At 34.0% G+C, this 17,301-nt stretch overlaps 3 protein-coding genes across 7 annotated transcripts; 1 reads left to right on the top strand and 2 right to left on the bottom strand.

The window, feature by feature from the left end:
• Positions 1–642: 642 nt before the first annotated feature.
• Positions 643–1,990, bottom strand: LOC120211750 (putative HVA22-like protein g). Its single transcript, XM_039210230.1, has 4 exons — positions 1,944–1,990; positions 1,762–1,860; positions 1,358–1,478; positions 643–1,292 (listed from the first exon to the last, which is right to left on the bottom strand). The coding sequence occupies exons 1-4, from the start codon at positions 1,973–1,975 to the stop codon at positions 810–812; spliced, it is 735 nt and encodes a 244-aa protein (XP_039066161.1). The 5' UTR covers positions 1,976–1,990; the 3' UTR covers positions 643–809.
• Positions 1,991–7,904: 5,914 nt separating this feature from the next.
• Positions 7,905–8,755, bottom strand: LOC120211766. Its single transcript, XM_039210246.1, has 3 exons — positions 8,717–8,755; positions 8,403–8,637; positions 7,905–8,302 (listed from the first exon to the last, which is right to left on the bottom strand). Exons 1-3 carry the CDS (start codon positions 8,753–8,755, stop codon positions 7,905–7,907), a joined length of 672 nt encoding a protein of 223 aa, XP_039066177.1.
• Positions 8,756–12,254: 3,499 nt separating this feature from the next.
• On the top strand, positions 12,255–16,961 carry LOC120211776 (lipid droplet-associated hydrolase). 5 transcript variants are annotated; one of them, XR_005524632.1, is made up of 13 exons: positions 12,255–12,331; positions 12,601–12,705; positions 13,121–13,194; positions 13,276–13,347; positions 13,452–13,480; positions 13,564–13,614; positions 14,057–14,101; positions 14,502–14,561; positions 14,660–14,742; positions 15,196–15,343; positions 15,560–15,610; positions 16,330–16,427; positions 16,765–16,896. XR_005524632.1 is itself a non-coding variant. In XM_039210255.1 (13 exons), the coding sequence occupies exons 1-13, from the start codon at positions 12,267–12,269 to the stop codon at positions 16,900–16,902; spliced, it is 1,026 nt and encodes a 341-aa protein (XP_039066186.1). In that variant the 5' UTR covers positions 12,255–12,266; the 3' UTR covers positions 16,903–16,959. The 5 variants fall into 5 exon arrangements, 4 of the variants coding, with proteins under 4 accessions (XP_039066186.1, XP_039066184.1, XP_039066185.1 ...); XM_039210255.1 differs by having other exon boundaries at positions 16,323–16,427; positions 16,765–16,959; XM_039210253.1 differs by lacking the exon at positions 16,765–16,896 and adding an exon at positions 15,834–15,930 and having other exon boundaries at positions 16,323–16,429.
• Positions 16,962–17,301: the final 340 nt, after the last annotated feature.

The following is a 17,301-nucleotide window of genomic DNA, read 5'->3' as shown; positions in this document are numbered from 1 at the left end:
ATCAGAGTCGACTCTAGCTGCTCTTTCGCTAATAAAATTATATTGTCGAAAAAAAAGTCCCATTAAACAAAGCTTAATTGTGTTTGTGAGTGGCTTTATTCATTGTCATTTTTGAGATCCTTCACCATCGATGCACCCCCAGTTTTACAGTAGATGGCAAATTGTTCACTGTGGTCCATAAATAGTTAATATTACTTTTGTCGATGAACAACCGATCAGCTGAGTCTCGGACTGCCAGGGTACATGTTCCAACCGTAGGTGAAAAGTTATGTACAAAAGAGTATTCTTTCATTTAAGGATCAATTTAAAGATCGAGTTATAATTTAGGGATGCTAGTTTAATTAACCCATTCAAAATTCGATACTACAATTAAATTATAAATCAATTGTCAGCCAATAACTTTTGTTCCCTATTGCTAACTAAAGTTCAATTTATTTTAGTTCCTAATGATTTCGTTCAAAACATAATTTGAGTAATACACAAGACAAACATGCATATTACTAAGAAAAGAGATTAAAAAGAAAAACAATTTAACATATCAAATGAATTTAGTAGTTAAGGAATTTATTATTATTTTTTAAAGTTCCGGGATTAAACATCTTGTATGCAAGAGTATGAACGTTTATTGTCAAATGATTGGGTAGGGAAGCATTGTTTTCTTTTCCACTTCATGCCTAAGACAAAAGTTACAAGAAAAAGGTTTCTAACTAAAAAAACGCTTTTTGCATAAAAATAGAATATTTATGGAACGAAAAAAAATATGATGAATTTGGTTTCAGACTTGCTCTTCAAGAAACAATTGTGGGTAGCTACTCATCTTGTGCTTTGGTGCGTCGGAGCTTGGAACGAGCTTGTTGGAGCCTAGAGTTGCTTGGGGAATACGGAATCGAGTCATCGTCGTTGTCGAACTCGTACGTCGACGGGCTATCCGGTTGCGATTGACCGGACCTCGGTGAATCTACAAAGTTGACACGGCTCAATGTTGATGGCTCCTTGTTCCTCGCCGTCGGACTCCGTAAACCGTTCGGAGACGGTGGTGGCGGAATATTGAAACTTCGTTCCTCATACTTCTTACTGCTGCTAGGTTTTCCTTGATTGAACTTTGCAGTTTGGCCTGCAATGTATTGAAACATCTCGAAAAATTTAGCCAATCCCACTTCTGAGCAGTTCGCCCAGTAATGCGTAAACACGTCCCATGCACGAGCTCTCAGCTCCATGATCTTTCGATCCACTTCGGTTTCATGCTCCGCCATGTAAGGCCTCAAGAACTTGTCGTAAACAAAATTGGTTCCCTGTGTTATCGGAATACATTAATTTTTCGAATTGAGTCGAAAAAATAATTAGTCTGTTCGATTACCTTGGTTTTAGGGTACCATAGATAGATAAAAAACCCAAGCTTCATCTCGCCATACAAGGGCAACCAGGAAATGAATATATATGTTATCCTCTCAATAACTGTAATGAAAGCAACGAGGATCCTGCAAAAATCCATAACCACTCTTGATTTTCTTCAAAATAAGTGTATTAGGGTTAATGGAATGGAATCATAGTACTAAATTGATGCCGTTGTAATGGCCGCATCGTAACGTTTTTCAAGGTCACAACAGTACCATAAACCGCATCTGAAACATAAAACCTAGTTATTTTTAAGAAAAAAATCTAGCTATAACGTGCGTAACACCCACAACCTCGACGATGTAGCCGCAACTGCAATTTAGTACTATTTATGGAATGGAATGAAATGATAATGATTTTTTATACCAATATTTACACCAAAATCTCAGTTCATCCATCTCAACTCTCTTCTTCTCCACCATTTTAAAGCATTCAAACGATGGATATGCATATCCAAAGATCAACCTGAAATGGTAAGAAAATAAGATCATACTTTAGAAATATTATTTATCAGGAGAAAAATGTAAAACCCTAAAAAAGAGACTTACACGAGCAATCCGTTCAAGAAATCGCCCAACATTTTTTTATTAATGAATTATTCTTGGTAGGGATATATGAAATAGTAAAGAAGCAGAAGCCTGCAAAAAGCAAGGAAGAAATGAATCAGATAAAAAAGAAAGAGGAAAATTGAACAAAAAGACAAGTTTGATCGAAAAAAGTTGAAAAACCTCCGAAACAAACTGATAAAGAAAACTAAGAATGATCAGTTTGAATCTGAGGAAACAAAATGAAAGAACTATGATAGTTTATTATGAAAACTGGATCAGATAATGGATGGATTTATAGCAGTTGTTCATACTAAGTTTGTTTTTTCTTTTCCTTGAATTCTTCCAACAAATTTGCACACCCACATAATTATTTTCTTCAGAAAATAGTCGGGAGTAATTTTCTTAGAAAAAAATGTTCATATTTTTAAAATTATTAAAAAAAACAAGTGTTAAGAGATGATTGTTAACTTTTGAGGCCATGCCAGGTTTGAGCACACTATCGGCATAAGTGTTTGAACGTTTACCGTCAAATGATTGAGAGTTTTTCAAATAGATATCACCTTATAATCACCGTGTACTAATTAAATAAAAAAAAATTCTTTGATATTAAAATTTAATCAATTATGAGTGAGCTGATGCCATTTTAAACTAGTTAATCCTCCCTATTATGTTATCAATCATATATCAAAATATAATAATTAATACTTTTCATCATTTTTAAAAAATTTATCAAAATATTATTATGCAAAATAAATTTTAAAATGATTCTAAAGTTAATTACACCAAATATTTCTTAACTTCAATTATAATTTTTATTTGGTCCTCAAACTTAGAAGTGTTTAATTCTAATTGTAGGTATTTATCAATTGGTTCTTTTGTTAAATGTTATGTAGATATGAGGTAAAGTATACGTGTGGTTACCTAATTATTAGTAAATATGTTTTTCACTCAATTCTAAAAAATTATAAAATAGTCACTTATTTTATATTTAATAAGAAATGCCACATATTCTTTACATTGTGCACCTTAATCACCATATATACATCATTACTAAGGTCTTATTTCAAGAATGCGTTGTTGACATCACTTTGTTTAATTTGCGATATGTTTGTACCTGTCAATGAAAGTAGAATATGAACTGTAAAAGTAACTACTATGCTAAATTTGTCCAAGAAGTCAGAACCTGGAATTTGAGAAAATACCTTAGCAACAGGTCGTGATATGAATCGATTAACCGACACATTTGCATTCTACTTGACCTTAAAGAGACATTTGCAACTGATGACTTGTCTTTTTACAGACAGATCAACTATCTCCTATGTTTGATTATTCTGCAGTGCATCATACTCAACATACATTTCATTCCTATGTTGGAGGGCTTTACAAGTTTTGGAACATGTTGAACATGAAATAATTTGGGTTTAAAAACCCCTACTTTTTCTTTTAGTAACCATGGGTGTCGATTAATCACTTGTTCATTGCAAGTGATTACCACTGGGATTGAAGTTGTTATCTCACATGGTAATGATTCTGCTGTTTTAGGACTAGGGGTGCTTGACGAGGTGAATGCCTCTTCCTCACTAGATGAAAAAGTCTACTACACTAGTTGTTTCACTGATGTTTGGTGCTTCTGTTACACATTATAGTATAGTTGTTGTCTCATATGTATTATCTATTGCTGTTAGTACAGTAGATGTCTCACCGCAGCTTTTTCTTTTTCTCGGCAATAAAATTTTATTAGAAGGATTTAAATCATATAAATCTACTTGTATGCCTCATTAAAAATCTCTCCATTACTATGTGGGAAAAGAGTACACACAACACAACCAAGAACAATGCAAAAAGAACTAGAAGACCAATAAACTCTCACTTAACCTACTTTATAGAATGTACTAAATACCAATAACTCCATGTCACAGTCCCTAGACAACCCAACTTTTTAGATGGTCCGCCTTAAATTTTCGATCTCACGGAACAAAACAAAACTGAACCATACCCATCGGTCAAGCTGGCCGATCAAGCTAGACAAACATAATCCACCATTGTCAAAGGCATATTAACAGAGTACAAACCAAAAAAGGGTCACCTTTCTTGACTGAAGAAGCTCCCCCACCTTTTCTGATAAAGCCTGAAACATACGAAAGCAAGTCTATAACTTTGTCCTCTTCCTCTCCTACCTGGATCTCGAGATGATCTACAAACCATGTGAATGCACCCTTACAAGTAACACTATAAGCAAGCAAAGAAAATCACCCTTATAATCTATCGAGAGATTCCAAAACCAAAGAAAAGATACCCTTAATACAAGCATCACCAACTAAAAGCATAGAAAGCCACTCTCTTGGACTAGTGAGATAATCCAAAACCCATGACAAGACATCATTTCTAGCAAACCATTATAAGCAAAGAAACACACGATAAGACACCCTAATCCTAACAAGAATTCTTCTTTAGTGGTAGCCACATTAACAGGCACCACCATCAACCACTGCACAACATTTATGGATCACCATTTAGAGCCTATCTCGGTTATCAATTAAGAACCGTCAATGACCCGAAAATACTCAAGACCCCACCTCCGAAACGCACCACGCCCCCACGTCTTGTTATCACGTCATCTTTTTCCTACAAAACTCTTCTGCAGAACTTCTCAGTATTTTAAAATGTTCCAGTGGCACCGGAAGATCGTATCAGAAGGATATTCAGAGCTACATATATCAACGAAAATACAAACAATAGTCGTTTTAGCAATGAGATGGTTCATTGATCAACTGTATGAAAAAATGCTTCAGAAGACCCGACCAAAGCCACAAAAATGAATATAGAAACAAAAAAACGGAGGGCTATTGAAGCTTCTCCAGCACTCCAATACTGGCAAACTTTCTTTAAAAGAAAGAATCACCAACCTGACCACCAAGCTCCCTCGATAACTGATCTTTTTCTTCCAAAAGCGCTAACTCTTTGATTACCTCGCGCTCATTCCTTATGATTTGTATGCCCAGGACCTTCCCCAGTTCCAAAGCCTTCTTTGCCTCTTTTGTGCATATATTCCATGTAATTTGTAAATCTGAGTCTGACAGCGAACTTCCTTCAATTGCTAGACAATCCGAGTCATTCTCATTTTTCTTCAGTCTTCTTTGAGCACGATCTCTTCTTTTCCTCTCTGCTTCTGTTAAGAATCTATTTTGAAATTCCTGAAGCGACCCATATTTCTTCCTTCTATTTACTTTTACTTTGGGGTGTAGCTGAGAAGATTCAAGACGAGAACCTTCCACCTTCTTTTGCTCCTTGTCACCTGATAGAGACCCGTCTTCAACTCCCTTTTCTCTTTCAACACTTTTCAGCTGATTATTCATTTTATCCACTCTAACAGCCCAAGTTAATTTATTTCCTGTTGGCCCGAACTGATTTGATTCTTCAACAATTTCAACACCATATTCATTATCAGCTTCGATTCCTTCCTTGTGATGCCGTTTTGTTAAGTTCATTTGTTATAAATTATTGGTTGCTGCTGCATAGCATTGCTCGTCATGAAACACACGAGGAAATAATGGAGACTGATAGGTAAAATGCTTAACTTGAATTTGTTTAGCTTGATCAGTAAAGAGAAATCTTGATTTATTGAATTTAACATGCCTTGGAATGAACACTATGCCTCCTTTGTTAAGATATTGATATCCTCTGTATTTTGGCGAATAACCGGAGAACACATAAGGTCTCGACATATAGTCTAATTTGTGTCTGATAAAGGGCGTCAAACGGGGAAACAATCGTATCCAAATACTCACTAAAATTGATAATCAGAAACATGGACATATAGCTTCTGATGTGGTGACTTACCTCCCAACAATTTTGATGGTAGCCTGTTGATTAGAAAAACTACACTCAAGATGGCATACAACCAATATTAAAGAGGCAGTTAGGATTGTTAAATTAATGTAAGGCAATATCCACCAAATGCATATGTTTCTTTCCACAACTCTATTCTACTAAGAGACTGAAGGACATGTGATTCTGTGTTGCACATCGTTCTTGTGAAACAATGCTTTAAGCGGATGAAACTCACCTCCACCATTAGTCTGAACAGAAAATATTTGCATTAAATTGATTTGCAACCAGCGTAGTGAACATTTAAAAGGCTGCCATAATATCATAATTGCTTTTAAATAAATAAACACAGCAGTTCCTTCTGAGCATATCAACAATTCAAAAATAGTAACAGAGTCTAATAAAATGCAAAGGGACAGATTCCCACAAATCCATTTCAATAAGCTCAAATGGTTTTGTATACACTATAGTTGAAGAATGAAAGGATAATGAGTGTCTTTTATCCACCTGACACGCTCTAAACAAATCACATTTATTAATAAAAATGATAACTCTTTAAAAGAGTTATTATTTAGAGTATTTCTACTTGGGTAAAACTTGTACTTTAACATTTTAGGATCATATTTAGATTATTTTTAGTATATTTTACATTACATGCATGCTGAGAGTGAGTTAGTGGATTTTGAGTTAATTTTGATATATTTTAGTGTGACATTGCTATGATTTAATTTGCTCTAATACTGCGAGTTATTTGATGTTGTCAGATATTGTTGCGAGCAGCTAGAGGCAGGATTGTGGTGCATTCAGATCCATTATTGTATCATTTGATGAGTCAGCTGGCGGTTAGAGGAAATATTCTAGAATCAGACAACTATTCATTCATGCTATTAAAAGGATAGAAATTAAAGAAAAATAAGAAATTTTCTATTGGTGGATGCTTTGACCTTGGAGGATTATATAAGGGCAAGCCTTCACACATTTTTCCTTACCTTTTTCATCTTGTAAATTTAGTCTTCTTCTCCTTGCTTTTCTTACCGTCGGCCATGGAAGCTTGAGCATCTTAAGAAAACAACAATAGGACGTGGAAGTAGCCATAATCGAGAAGGAGGTGACTGATGATCGATTGAGCGTCAACTTAGCAACTTAGAATCAAACCCGAGAGGGAGGTTTTAATTTGTTTAAGTTGAATACTTTTATTTTATATTTGGGATATTAAACCTGAGAGTGTTAATAGGAGAATTCTCCACTAAAAGTGCCTTGTAGATGAATTGAAAAAAAAAAAGATCATATGGATCGAAGATTAATCATGATTTCTAAATTTACCATATAGTTGAAATCGAGGTCTCTTTTGTCCTCTATTTATATCGCCAATATTGCCTCTAGATTGTTGTCTTTGTGGCCCGTAACTGTGATCATTAGCATGATCAAGACCCCTAGTGGTGTAATGAGATAATTAATTCTTACTAAAAGTCGTAATTTATCTAACAATAATGAAACTTGATATTTGATCAAGATGGTTTGACCCAGATACCAAAAGACACATTATTCACTAAAGTCACTCTTAGTATTAAAGATTTCTTTCGATGCACGAGTGACCTTTTTGGAGACTAAGGGGCTGTTTGTTAAAACTGAATGGTTTAGCACTGAATGATTTAGCAGTCTGAATGATTAAGAGGCTCTGTATGATATAGTTTTGAATAGAAAGTTTGTTTGATAATACATCTGAATGGCCGGTCTGAATGACAAAAAATTACCATATTACCCTTCTGTATGATTTTGTGCCAAAATAAAATATATTTGTTTCTACCTTGTGAATAAATGCTAAAAAAATATTTTACTTTTTGATGTTTATAAAAATACTTTTTTTTGTCAAAATTAGCAACAATCATAACAAAATATAAAATCAAGTAACTTAAAAACACATTTTTTAGACAATTTATCAACATTCATAATAAACAAATCTACTAACATGAAATGGCATAAAAGAGTGGTTTATATTTTTGATGAAACAAAATACATAACAAGCATTCTTTTGTTCTAGACAAATCAACCCAAAAAAAGATATTAATTTGAAGCATTTAAAAACAACTGATTAGCAATGTGATCACGTAGATTAGCCATATACTCATTGCCTTAAGGACCCCATTCAACTCCATTTATCTCGTCTTGTTCGTTTCCATTATCTTGTTCTTCAGAAGCAAACATGTTGTTCTCGTCGAAATCCATAAATAATTGATCATAAACTTTGCATTTTCTTATAAAATTATGGACCGCAAAACATGCAATCACTATGTCTCGTTGTATTGGAAAAGGATAAGGAGCCATTTGCTTTAGGATTGGGAATCTTGCTTTCAGAACTCCGTAGGCACGCTCTATAACATTTCTAAGCTGTGCATGAGCATGATTGAACCTTTCCTCCTTGGTTACGGCACGTTGACGTCGAAAATCTGCTAGCCAATACCTCGTATTACGATATGGAGTCATAAAGCCACGTGTGTTGGTATATGCAGCATCACAAAGGTAATACTTATCTGTTATTTATATATAAGCATTAAAATTTTGTTACAAAAAACTATAAATAAATGTAATGAATTAAAACATTTTAATACGATAGAAAGAAATGATATATACCTTGTGGAGGAAAAGGAAAACCCGAGTTTGGATTAAATGCAACTTCTGTCAAAACTCTAGAATCATGTGCTATGCCCTCCCATCCAGCCCACACAAATGTGAATATCATATCAAAATCACAAATTGCCAAGACATTTTGATAACATTCACCCTTTCCTCTTCCTCTATAACGAGCTTGTTGATCGATAGGAACTACTGCATGTACGAGTGTTCCATCTAGTGCACCTACTGCACCCTTTATTGAAGAACATAAATGATAAGAAGCTGAAACATTATTTTTTGGGTGATAACAAAAAATATATAAAAAAACATACCGAAAATATTTCTCGTAGGTGTTTTTGTCTTTGCGTCATATTCGGTGTTGTTTCTTGTGATGTTGTAACTATTATTTCTCTTGCGAATTTTATCATTGCACGTCGTACCTCATGAAAGCATTTATGAATGGTTTGTGTGGAGTGTTGGAATCTCCTTTTAACCATTCGAAAACGTTCATTATGGCCTATAATTGTTAGAAATATAGCCATTTTCTCTTCCACGGTTATCATCCTACTATTTTGCAACCATTTTCTTTTTTTAAAATGGTTACATAACAGTATATACGCATCACGAGATAGACGCATTAATTCATGGCATTGTGTATTCGACCCAAATAACAATTCTTGTGTATATGCATGTCCAGTCAATGTTGAATTATTGTCTCGAATTCTTTCAACTCTTGGTGATGCATTTACCATCCAAAACCACCATATAATGATTAGAAACACTTCATCGTCATTTAAATCCAATATAGCACCTAGTCGAAACAAAATATAAAAGACATCATCAAAAAGACACATATCTAATATATCCATTGGTGAACTAACAACATATACAGCTTGATTCTACGGTTTTTTCTTATATTTAGAGGACCAGAACTCCATATATCCATTGGTATATTAATTTCTATGGTCTAATAACATATCTAGGCTATTAATTTATAGTGTAAAAAACTGATGCTTTAGTCAATTGGTTACTACACTGAAATAAAATTAGTTATTAACGAGAAGACAAATTTATTCACTGAACCTAAAATTACAGGATTATACCAATTTTTCTCCCCTATTTTGTGATGGAACTTATTGCACTCATAGTATATATATGTCATTTTTACATATAAGTTTGATGTCTTTCCCTTGACTTATATCAATGCCATTTGGTACAAAACAATGCTTAATAGCAAAAGAATGAGAGAAATCCATGTGTACCTAATAGCAGTGAGCACTGAGCAGAAAATCGGAAGCAAAGGTCAAAGGGTAGTAGTTGTAGCAACCGGCAGTTGACAGAAATGAGCGGAAGGAGAGCAGATGAGCAGCAAATGGTTGAAGCCGGCCGCAAGCAAACGATAGCTATGTCATTCAAGTTGCATAAATTAATAAACCCAAAATTGAAATATAAAAGATAACATTCAACATAGTAACAAATTGAACTTTGATAAACCAATTAGCAGGGAGGAGCAATCAGTTTAATCAGTCAGTTTAGTCGAATTTTTCATGTAAACTGACTTAACCGATATTACTAATAGATAACTGACCAGATCAAAATCATTTGTCTAAAGCAATCAAACCGAAGCGATATAACTTGGGCGGGTTATTTCAGTTACTGAAGTTTTTTTTTAAAAAAATGGATTTTCTTGCTACTGCCGTAATTTATTCCATTATGCATGATAAAAAAAACCCGACAATTCATCAAAGCTAAGCATTTATACAAATAGAGAGCTAAAGAATATTCACAACATTTGCAAGCAGAGTGCAACAATATTGATTCTTCAACTCTCAAGCAAAATAACTCAACTCTTTCGATACTTTTACATGACAATATTCACAACTTTTGCAAGCATTAAATTTTGTAACAAATTTTGCAAGCAGATTGACATAGTGGCAGTGCTTAATGAAAGCAAAACATAGTTCCCTAGCTTTCTGTTACAAATTTATTCTAAATGACCCAAGTTCAGATTTATATATTGAATGGAAGCCGAAGGACATTAACACTGTCTTATCGACATGGTTCTCAAACAATATGATATATGTCAATGATTTATTCATGAACTAAAATGTTTAACTGCATATTTGCTACTTCACAAAAGAACACAGATTGACAACAAAATATGTTCAAGACACAGGCTTATGAAGCTCATTTATTGCAGATTGAAACAAAATCAGCAGCAAATTGTTTTAGGTGAGCATTTATGTAATCATCAAACACTGTCACAATACCATAACCACGAGGAATAATTTGAAAAGCAAAAACATGTAGGTGATGAGTGTTTTTGCTATATTCAACCAACTTCTTAGAGTCAATAATTACATTTACACAATAATTAAAGTCATATATGAATAACTTCAATAATTACATTTACACAATACAATCAGATTTTGTCTTTGCATAATGTACTGCACCAAATCAATCATACTGACAATCAGATCTAAGAATCACATAAATAAAAACTCTTCCTTGGGTTCAGAAGGAACAATTTCCCTAATTTAAAATAAAACTAAAATGGCTCCTAAAATTTCTGCAAAATGGGTTCACAGAACACGATAGAAGCAGGAAAAAAAAAACAAATCAATTTGCCAAAGCACATTAACACAGATCCAGCAAGCAGGTAAAGCGAAGTAAATGTAATAATTTTGAAGTAAACAATGGACCAATAAATGACTGGAAACTCTAAGAAACAAGAGACGAAAAGAATCTAGCTGAAATCGAGATCTGAAACGAAAATCTAACAAAAGATTTAACTGATTGAAGAAAAGGAGTTACTTATCAGTGGAGGAACAAGAAGATGGTGAAGAAGAAGTAACAAAGAAAAGAACCGAATGCAAATGAATCCACGAAAATGACGAGGAAGGCGAGTTTGAAGATGAAGACAAAAATAATTACCTGGTTGTGTTCTCTACGGTGGATGAATCAGAGGTGAACGACAGAAGAATGATGAATCGATTGCAGAACGTAGAGGAATTGATCTCTGTTTTGGGCTTGTAAACAAGAACGAAAGGGGTAAGAAAAAGGGTATTAGCGTAATGATCAAAAAACTGAATGATTAAGCGTTCTTTTTTAGTCTGAATCACTCAGCCCCTCCAAATCATTCAGAGCCGTGATTTTGTACGAAACAAACACGTTGAATCGGTCCGATTCAGTGTTCAGATCTAAACGGTTCAATTCAGAACCAAACAAACAGGGCCTAAAATAGTATTATATCAATTCACATTAGACATCCGTTTTAATTTTAATGATGGAGTAACTTGTTTGTAATATTTTAATTAAATAATTTGTTTCAAGCTTTTAAAGAAAAAAACGTATTGTTATCAAACTTATAAAGCTTAATACACTTTTAAGTGTGTAAACAATACCTTAGACAGATTGCACAGTGAAGGGGGTGAACAAGACGGGAGCGGGGAGGTAAATGGGGAACAATGGATGGGGAGGGATTTTTTAATTTAATTATTTTTATTTTTTTATTTTTTATAAAAAATATTTATATTTAAAAAATCAAAAAAATAAAAGAAACTCCTAAAAGTACAATGAAAAAAATTTTTACACCTATTTTTAAAAAAAATTCTTTAAGTTCTAAATCATATTTCGATATATAATTTATACACTTAAAATTTATTTCAGTGTGTAGTTTATCTAAAAACATATTCATGAAATAAAAAGAGAGCGAGGCTGAGTTGTGACTGGTCAGTGTCTCAATACTTTTCCAGGCCCATTGCCTATTGGGTACTTCAAGAGTAGCTAACTTGACTCTTAAACAGTCACTTTGAAAGTTTTCTTATAGATTTACAAGACCTGACAGAAAATACGGTAAAAAAAAGTTGTCTAGGATAAAAAATGTTAGCTCGCATTGCTTCTCTAACAGAGAGACCCCTTTCATTTATTCGCTCCTTCAGTTACAGGTACATGAGAATTGTTCATTTGATGATGATAATAGGCAACTGTATTTTTGGGGTTTTCCTCCATCTCCCAACTGTTTGTTGTATGCATTAGTTTTATCAGACTGTTGATTCATGTGACTGTAGACTTGGTTATTCTCAGCTTTTAAGCACTTACAATGTCATGAAAAATGAGTACAGCTCATTTCTGGACACTTGACAGTGTTTCACTATGAGGCGTTTTTAATCTAACCCATTCTTTCTTTCTGCAATAACCTTTCATCAACTTTTAGGAGAAATGATAGAATTCCGAATTCCACCGGTAGAGAAATGAATTTCGAGGATTTGGATTCAGATGCTGCAAAACGAGTGAATCTTCGGCTGTGCAATGTCTCAGGGTATGTTGCGTTTATAAAGGTTCTGTTTTTATAAAAATGAAGTAAGGAATGAAATGAGCAGCAGGTGTATGAGAAAATGCTTACTAGAAAAACAAGAAGAAACTTTAGAGAGCTGCTGAATAGTGATGACCCATTTTTGTTTAGGTCAACACAACCTACATCAATCATTAATATCAGTTATTATTTACACGCAAGATTAGCTGACTCAGCTAACTGAAAAATGTTTTGACCAACTGCACTACAGAAAATGGGGAAAATGCTAACAAACATGCCAATTGACTGAAGACTGAAAAACTAAATTTGTTATAGCTGAACCAACTCGCCATGTCCACTAACTCTGCATTAGCTGCTTATCCTCTGATACATATCAATTCTCTTTTTTATTGGTCTTTTCTTGGACATCTTCACTGGACAGTTGCATGACTGAGATTCTGGAAATTCGTGCTGATCGTCCCTCACTACATGTTGTGTTCGTTCCTGGAAATCCTGGTTTGTTAATGTCATTGATGTACTATTTTGGTATTAGTTGAATTGTGAGAATTAGATGTTAAGTGCTTCTGATCATCTCAGGTGCTATTACCTTTTACAAGGAATTTGTGGAATCATTGTTTGAGTTACTTGGAGGAACTGCATCTGTATCAGGCAAAAGATTGAGAACCTTTTTCTTGTTCTGAAAGATATTATCATTTTTTATTTATTAGCCCTAATATTGTATTTAATAGTTGTTTTCATATGGTTCCGATCAGCTGTTGGCGCTGCAGGCCATACAGAAAAGGTACCTACAGCAATTCTTTGTAATCTATGTGCATCTCTATATGGTTTCCTAATTGTTTCTTTCTTCTTTAACCTCTGTTGAAGAATTGGGATCGCGGGAGGTTGTATTCCTTGCAAGAACAAATTGATCACAAGGTAACCTTCTAATTATTTATTTGGCTTTCAGAAAATTGGTAGATTGGAAGAATTTCAAAGTCTCTATCAAAATTGCCAATTATTCTCTATTATTGATTTTAATGTCCTGGATTGTTAATGAATATGATACATTTTGATTTATAATGTTTATGGAACTGTTTAAAAATTCTTAAGAAATATGCTCGAGTTGAAAGACTAAATTTATTAAGGGTCAACATGAGAGCTCAAGTTTTATGTTTTAGTCCCATGAAATCAAATTAACTGTTCTTGACGGTTGACTGTGATTTTTTCTTATTGAATGCTAATTTGATTGTATTGGTTATCCTTTTTATCTATTCCGAGCTTTCTAGATGATCTTTAGTTTAGAATTATGATCAAAACCATTTTAGATAACCAGTTCATCATACAACATTATAACTTTGCTTTAATTTTTACTTTTCAGATTGAGTTCCTGAAAATGCAAAATATCGAAGCCCCTTTAGTTCTGGTAAGACTAATTTCTGCCTATCTGTTGTTTTATCTTCCTGCTTGTCCAAAAAAATAGTTTCTTCTTCTGAGTATATTACCTCTTGAAATGTCTTCCTTTTTCCATGAAACAAATGAGCATAGACATGCTTGGCTATTTATGCAGCATGGTTGTATCTGTTCAACACTGCTTAGCATACAGTTCTCGATCTAACATCTGATGAATTGCAACATCTTTATCACTAAATGTTTTTTTTATTTGTTTTTCTGTTAAAGCAGACATCGACTTTCATAAGGGAAAAGAGAGAAAAAAATAATAATGAAAAACACCAAATTTCTGTCAAAGTATATATTCTAAAATTCTGAAGATGATTCAGATTTCTAAGATTAAACTCACGGCAGGTATTTAATTTTGCATGAAGGTAGGGCACTCTATCGGTTCATATATAGCGCTAGAAATTCTAAGGAGACTTCCAGAGAAGGTGGCGTGAATATTTTCAACTAATTTATTCTCATAATTCTTCCCATTTGTGTTAACCAAAAATATTGTTTTCCTGAAATTCTTTCTATGGTGTGTTAGGCAGTATATTGTATTGGACTCTACCCGTTTATAGCCTTAAATCTGCAATCAAAGAAACAGGCTGTCATTGTGAAGGTGACTATGTAAGGCACTTTCTATATCATTAATTTCCCCTATACATAGTTTACGGGATAAATATTACAGTTAACAATTACGAGGAATACTAATTTCCAGTATTCTTCCCTTACACTTCTATTTGTTGCACCTGCACCACATCATCAGGTACCGTTTTGTATAGCATGTTTAAATTTCCTTTCCCACTATACCTTATGATCCCTTAACTGCACAATATTTATAAAGATTGTGCAAAATCATAATCCCATATATCATTTATTAACTCATTTTTTTATAACCAAAAATAAAAGAAAACCTTATCTGCTATGCTAGGACTAAATAGTTGGGTATTGTTCTCTCTCTTGGATGGTTGGATTGAATTATATTTAGTTGCCTCTGTTGGAAGCTTGTTTAATTTTGCATTAAAAGGTTGGCATTCCATTGTTCATTTGGAGGATCAAGAGAATCAATTTGTGTTTCAGGTCCAGAGTACTGTCCACTACAGTCGCACTCTTTGTAGCATTGTTGGGCTTGTTACCAAGACGGGTTTTGAGGCTAATTTCTGAACTTTCTAATGGGAAGTCATGGTCTAATACTGCCCATGAAGCTGCTTGCTCTCACTTACCACAGGTGAAGTCCTTTTAAAATGCCATTCCTTCTAGCTATAAGCAGTCTGTTCTTCCTTTTGTGGGTCTATTCACATCGTCTGTTCAATTGCCCTAGAGCTCTTTCTAATTGTATTCTTGCTTATAATGTGTGTATGCATATTCTTATGACTAATATCAAATCAAATACATGTTTAATATTGAAGACATTAATTTTTCTCCCATAATTTTTTCTTTGCAGTTTCATACCATACGCAATGTGCTATATATGGCCAGGACAGAGTTCATAAAGGTATACTCATGCTGACAACGGGAAATTGGTTCTGTAAGAGTCTAAAAATTCTATAAAAAACAACATTATTATCTTGTATGAGAGCAACTCAATGATGTCACATTGGATTTTCTGTTGCTTTAGGCATATCATGTTTTTGGTCATGTGCCTTTGTTGCAGTCGTATCTGTGCAACCTTACTGCTTGCGAATGCCTTCACTTTATTTTTCTTGCGGATCCTTCAAAATTTCAAACAAAATTTCCCTAAATACCCCATTCAGATATCTGGTTGTCTTGTGGCCTTGAAAAAAAAATAGTCTTTGATGAAGTGTGCTAACGAAGGTCCGTTTGTGTTTCTCTTGTTTCTGATAACCTTTTTTCCAACTTGAATCATTGCACTTCTATATGGTGGTAATAGCTCGATGGATGCTGAGGTTGACTGAACATTTAATGATAATTTGTCTTCAATTTGAATAAGTTTTCAGATTATAAATCATGGTACTTCTTGTTTTATCATTGTGTTGAACAATTTTTAGCTTCAAAACAAGGATTGCAGCTTTGGTGTTTCCCACTTCTGTGGCATTATGTTTTCCTTTGTTTTTGGTTCGAGTACCACTGCATCTACCACATAATCCGTCCTGCATAAAATATAGGGCCGTATCACTGATATTGGACTATAAACTGACATCAACAATCTTCGGGTCATTGCTTACTCTAATCCTACTCTGTTATAGCTTTCAGAAACACCAGACTGGAACTTTATGAGAGAAAACCAGAAGAAAATTTCATTCCTGTATGGCATTGACGATCATTGGGGCCCATTACAAATGTTTGAAGAGGTAGAATCAATCGACTCTCTTTCTTGAGTCCCCTATTTCAGGTTTGGAGCATCAAAACCACCCCCTATTGGTAGAAGGCTGTAAAAGGCCATAAAATCAATTGGTTGGTGCTGGCCAATGAAACGAAATCGTTATCAATGATTAGATTAGATATGCCTTGCAGTAAAATTCCTGATAGAATAGAAAGCAGACTACTAAAATATGTGGTTGGAGAAATCCAAAAAACCATGGTGTTGCTTAAACATCTTGCAGCTGGGATAGTGATTGTGGTGTTCCTACTTTTGGTATTGAACTTTTCTGGGTTTCCATCTAACAGTATTTGTTTTTTTGGTCTCAGGTGTCTAGGAAGGCCTCAGGCATTGGTCTATCAATTGAAAGGGAAGGTCACACTCATGGGTTTTGTTGTAGTGAGGCTGGCTCAATATGGGTTGCTCACCATGCTGCTAGCTTGATAAAGAACAAATTAGCATGCTAATGCTAGTAAGATCAGTCTCCATTTCGACAACATTCATATATATGAAAACAGATTCGATTTCAACTACATTCACCTACTTTAAGTTTATGGTATTCCTCGAATTAACGGATTACTCGATAACTTTGGATTTGCCCTAAACCTTTTAAGATTCCAACAATATCTTGATGTTAGAAACACAAGAGCACACATTGAAGACATTTCAACCATTCAAAATCAAAGCTATAGAATAAACATGCATGAACTTTAACTTTAATTTAAGGTTTAGGAATTTCCTTAACTTAGAACTTGAAATTGATGGCACAAATTTATAGGATTTCACTTAAAGCTTTTAGAACTTAACTTTGATAACACTAGCACTTATGAATTTTGGAGATTTATGATTGTTTTCACTCACTAAAA

The sequence above is a fragment of the Hibiscus syriacus genome, unplaced genomic scaffold (assembly GCF_006381635.1).
Source record: "Hibiscus syriacus cultivar Baekdansim isolate YM2019G1 unplaced genomic scaffold, ASM638163v2 tig00109983_pilon, whole genome shotgun sequence".
Classification (NCBI taxonomy): Eukaryota; Viridiplantae; Streptophyta; class Magnoliopsida; order Malvales; family Malvaceae; genus Hibiscus; species Hibiscus syriacus.
Note: the sequence above shows the minus strand (reverse complement) of the source record. Positions and strands in the feature narration are given on the sequence as shown.

Bases quoted from the DNA above. Each gene is read 5' to 3' on its own strand.
- LOC120211766 (XM_039210246.1), bottom strand. From the start codon at position 8,755: ATGACGCAAAGACAAAAACACCTACGAGAAATATTTTCG. The intron at 8,638-8,716 runs GTATGTTTTTTT...TCTTCAATAAAG, and splicing joins ACCTACGAGAAATATTTTCG to GGTGCAGTAGGTGCACTAGA. The intron at 8,303-8,402 runs GTATATATCATT...TATAAATAACAG, and splicing joins TTTTCCTTTTCCTCCACAAG to ATAAGTATTACCTTTGTGAT.
- LOC120211750 (XM_039210230.1), bottom strand. From the start codon at position 1,975: ATGTTGGGCGATTTCTTGAACGGATTGCTCGT. The intron at 1,861-1,943 runs GTAAGTCTCTTT...TTACCATTTCAG, and splicing joins TTCTTGAACGGATTGCTCGT to GTTGATCTTTGGATATGCAT. The intron at 1,293-1,357 runs GTAATCGAACAG...CCGATAACACAG, and splicing joins TATGGTACCCTAAAACCAAG to GGAACCAATTTTGTTTACGA.
- LOC120211776 (XM_039210255.1), top strand. From the start codon at position 12,267: ATGTTAGCTCGCATTGCTTCTCTAACAGAGAGACCCCTTTCATTTATT. The intron at 12,332-12,600 runs GTACATGAGAAT...ATCAACTTTTAG, and splicing joins ATTCGCTCCTTCAGTTACAG to GAGAAATGATAGAATTCCGA. The intron at 13,615-14,056 runs GTAACCTTCTAA...TTTACTTTTCAG, and splicing joins AAGAACAAATTGATCACAAG to ATTGAGTTCCTGAAAATGCA.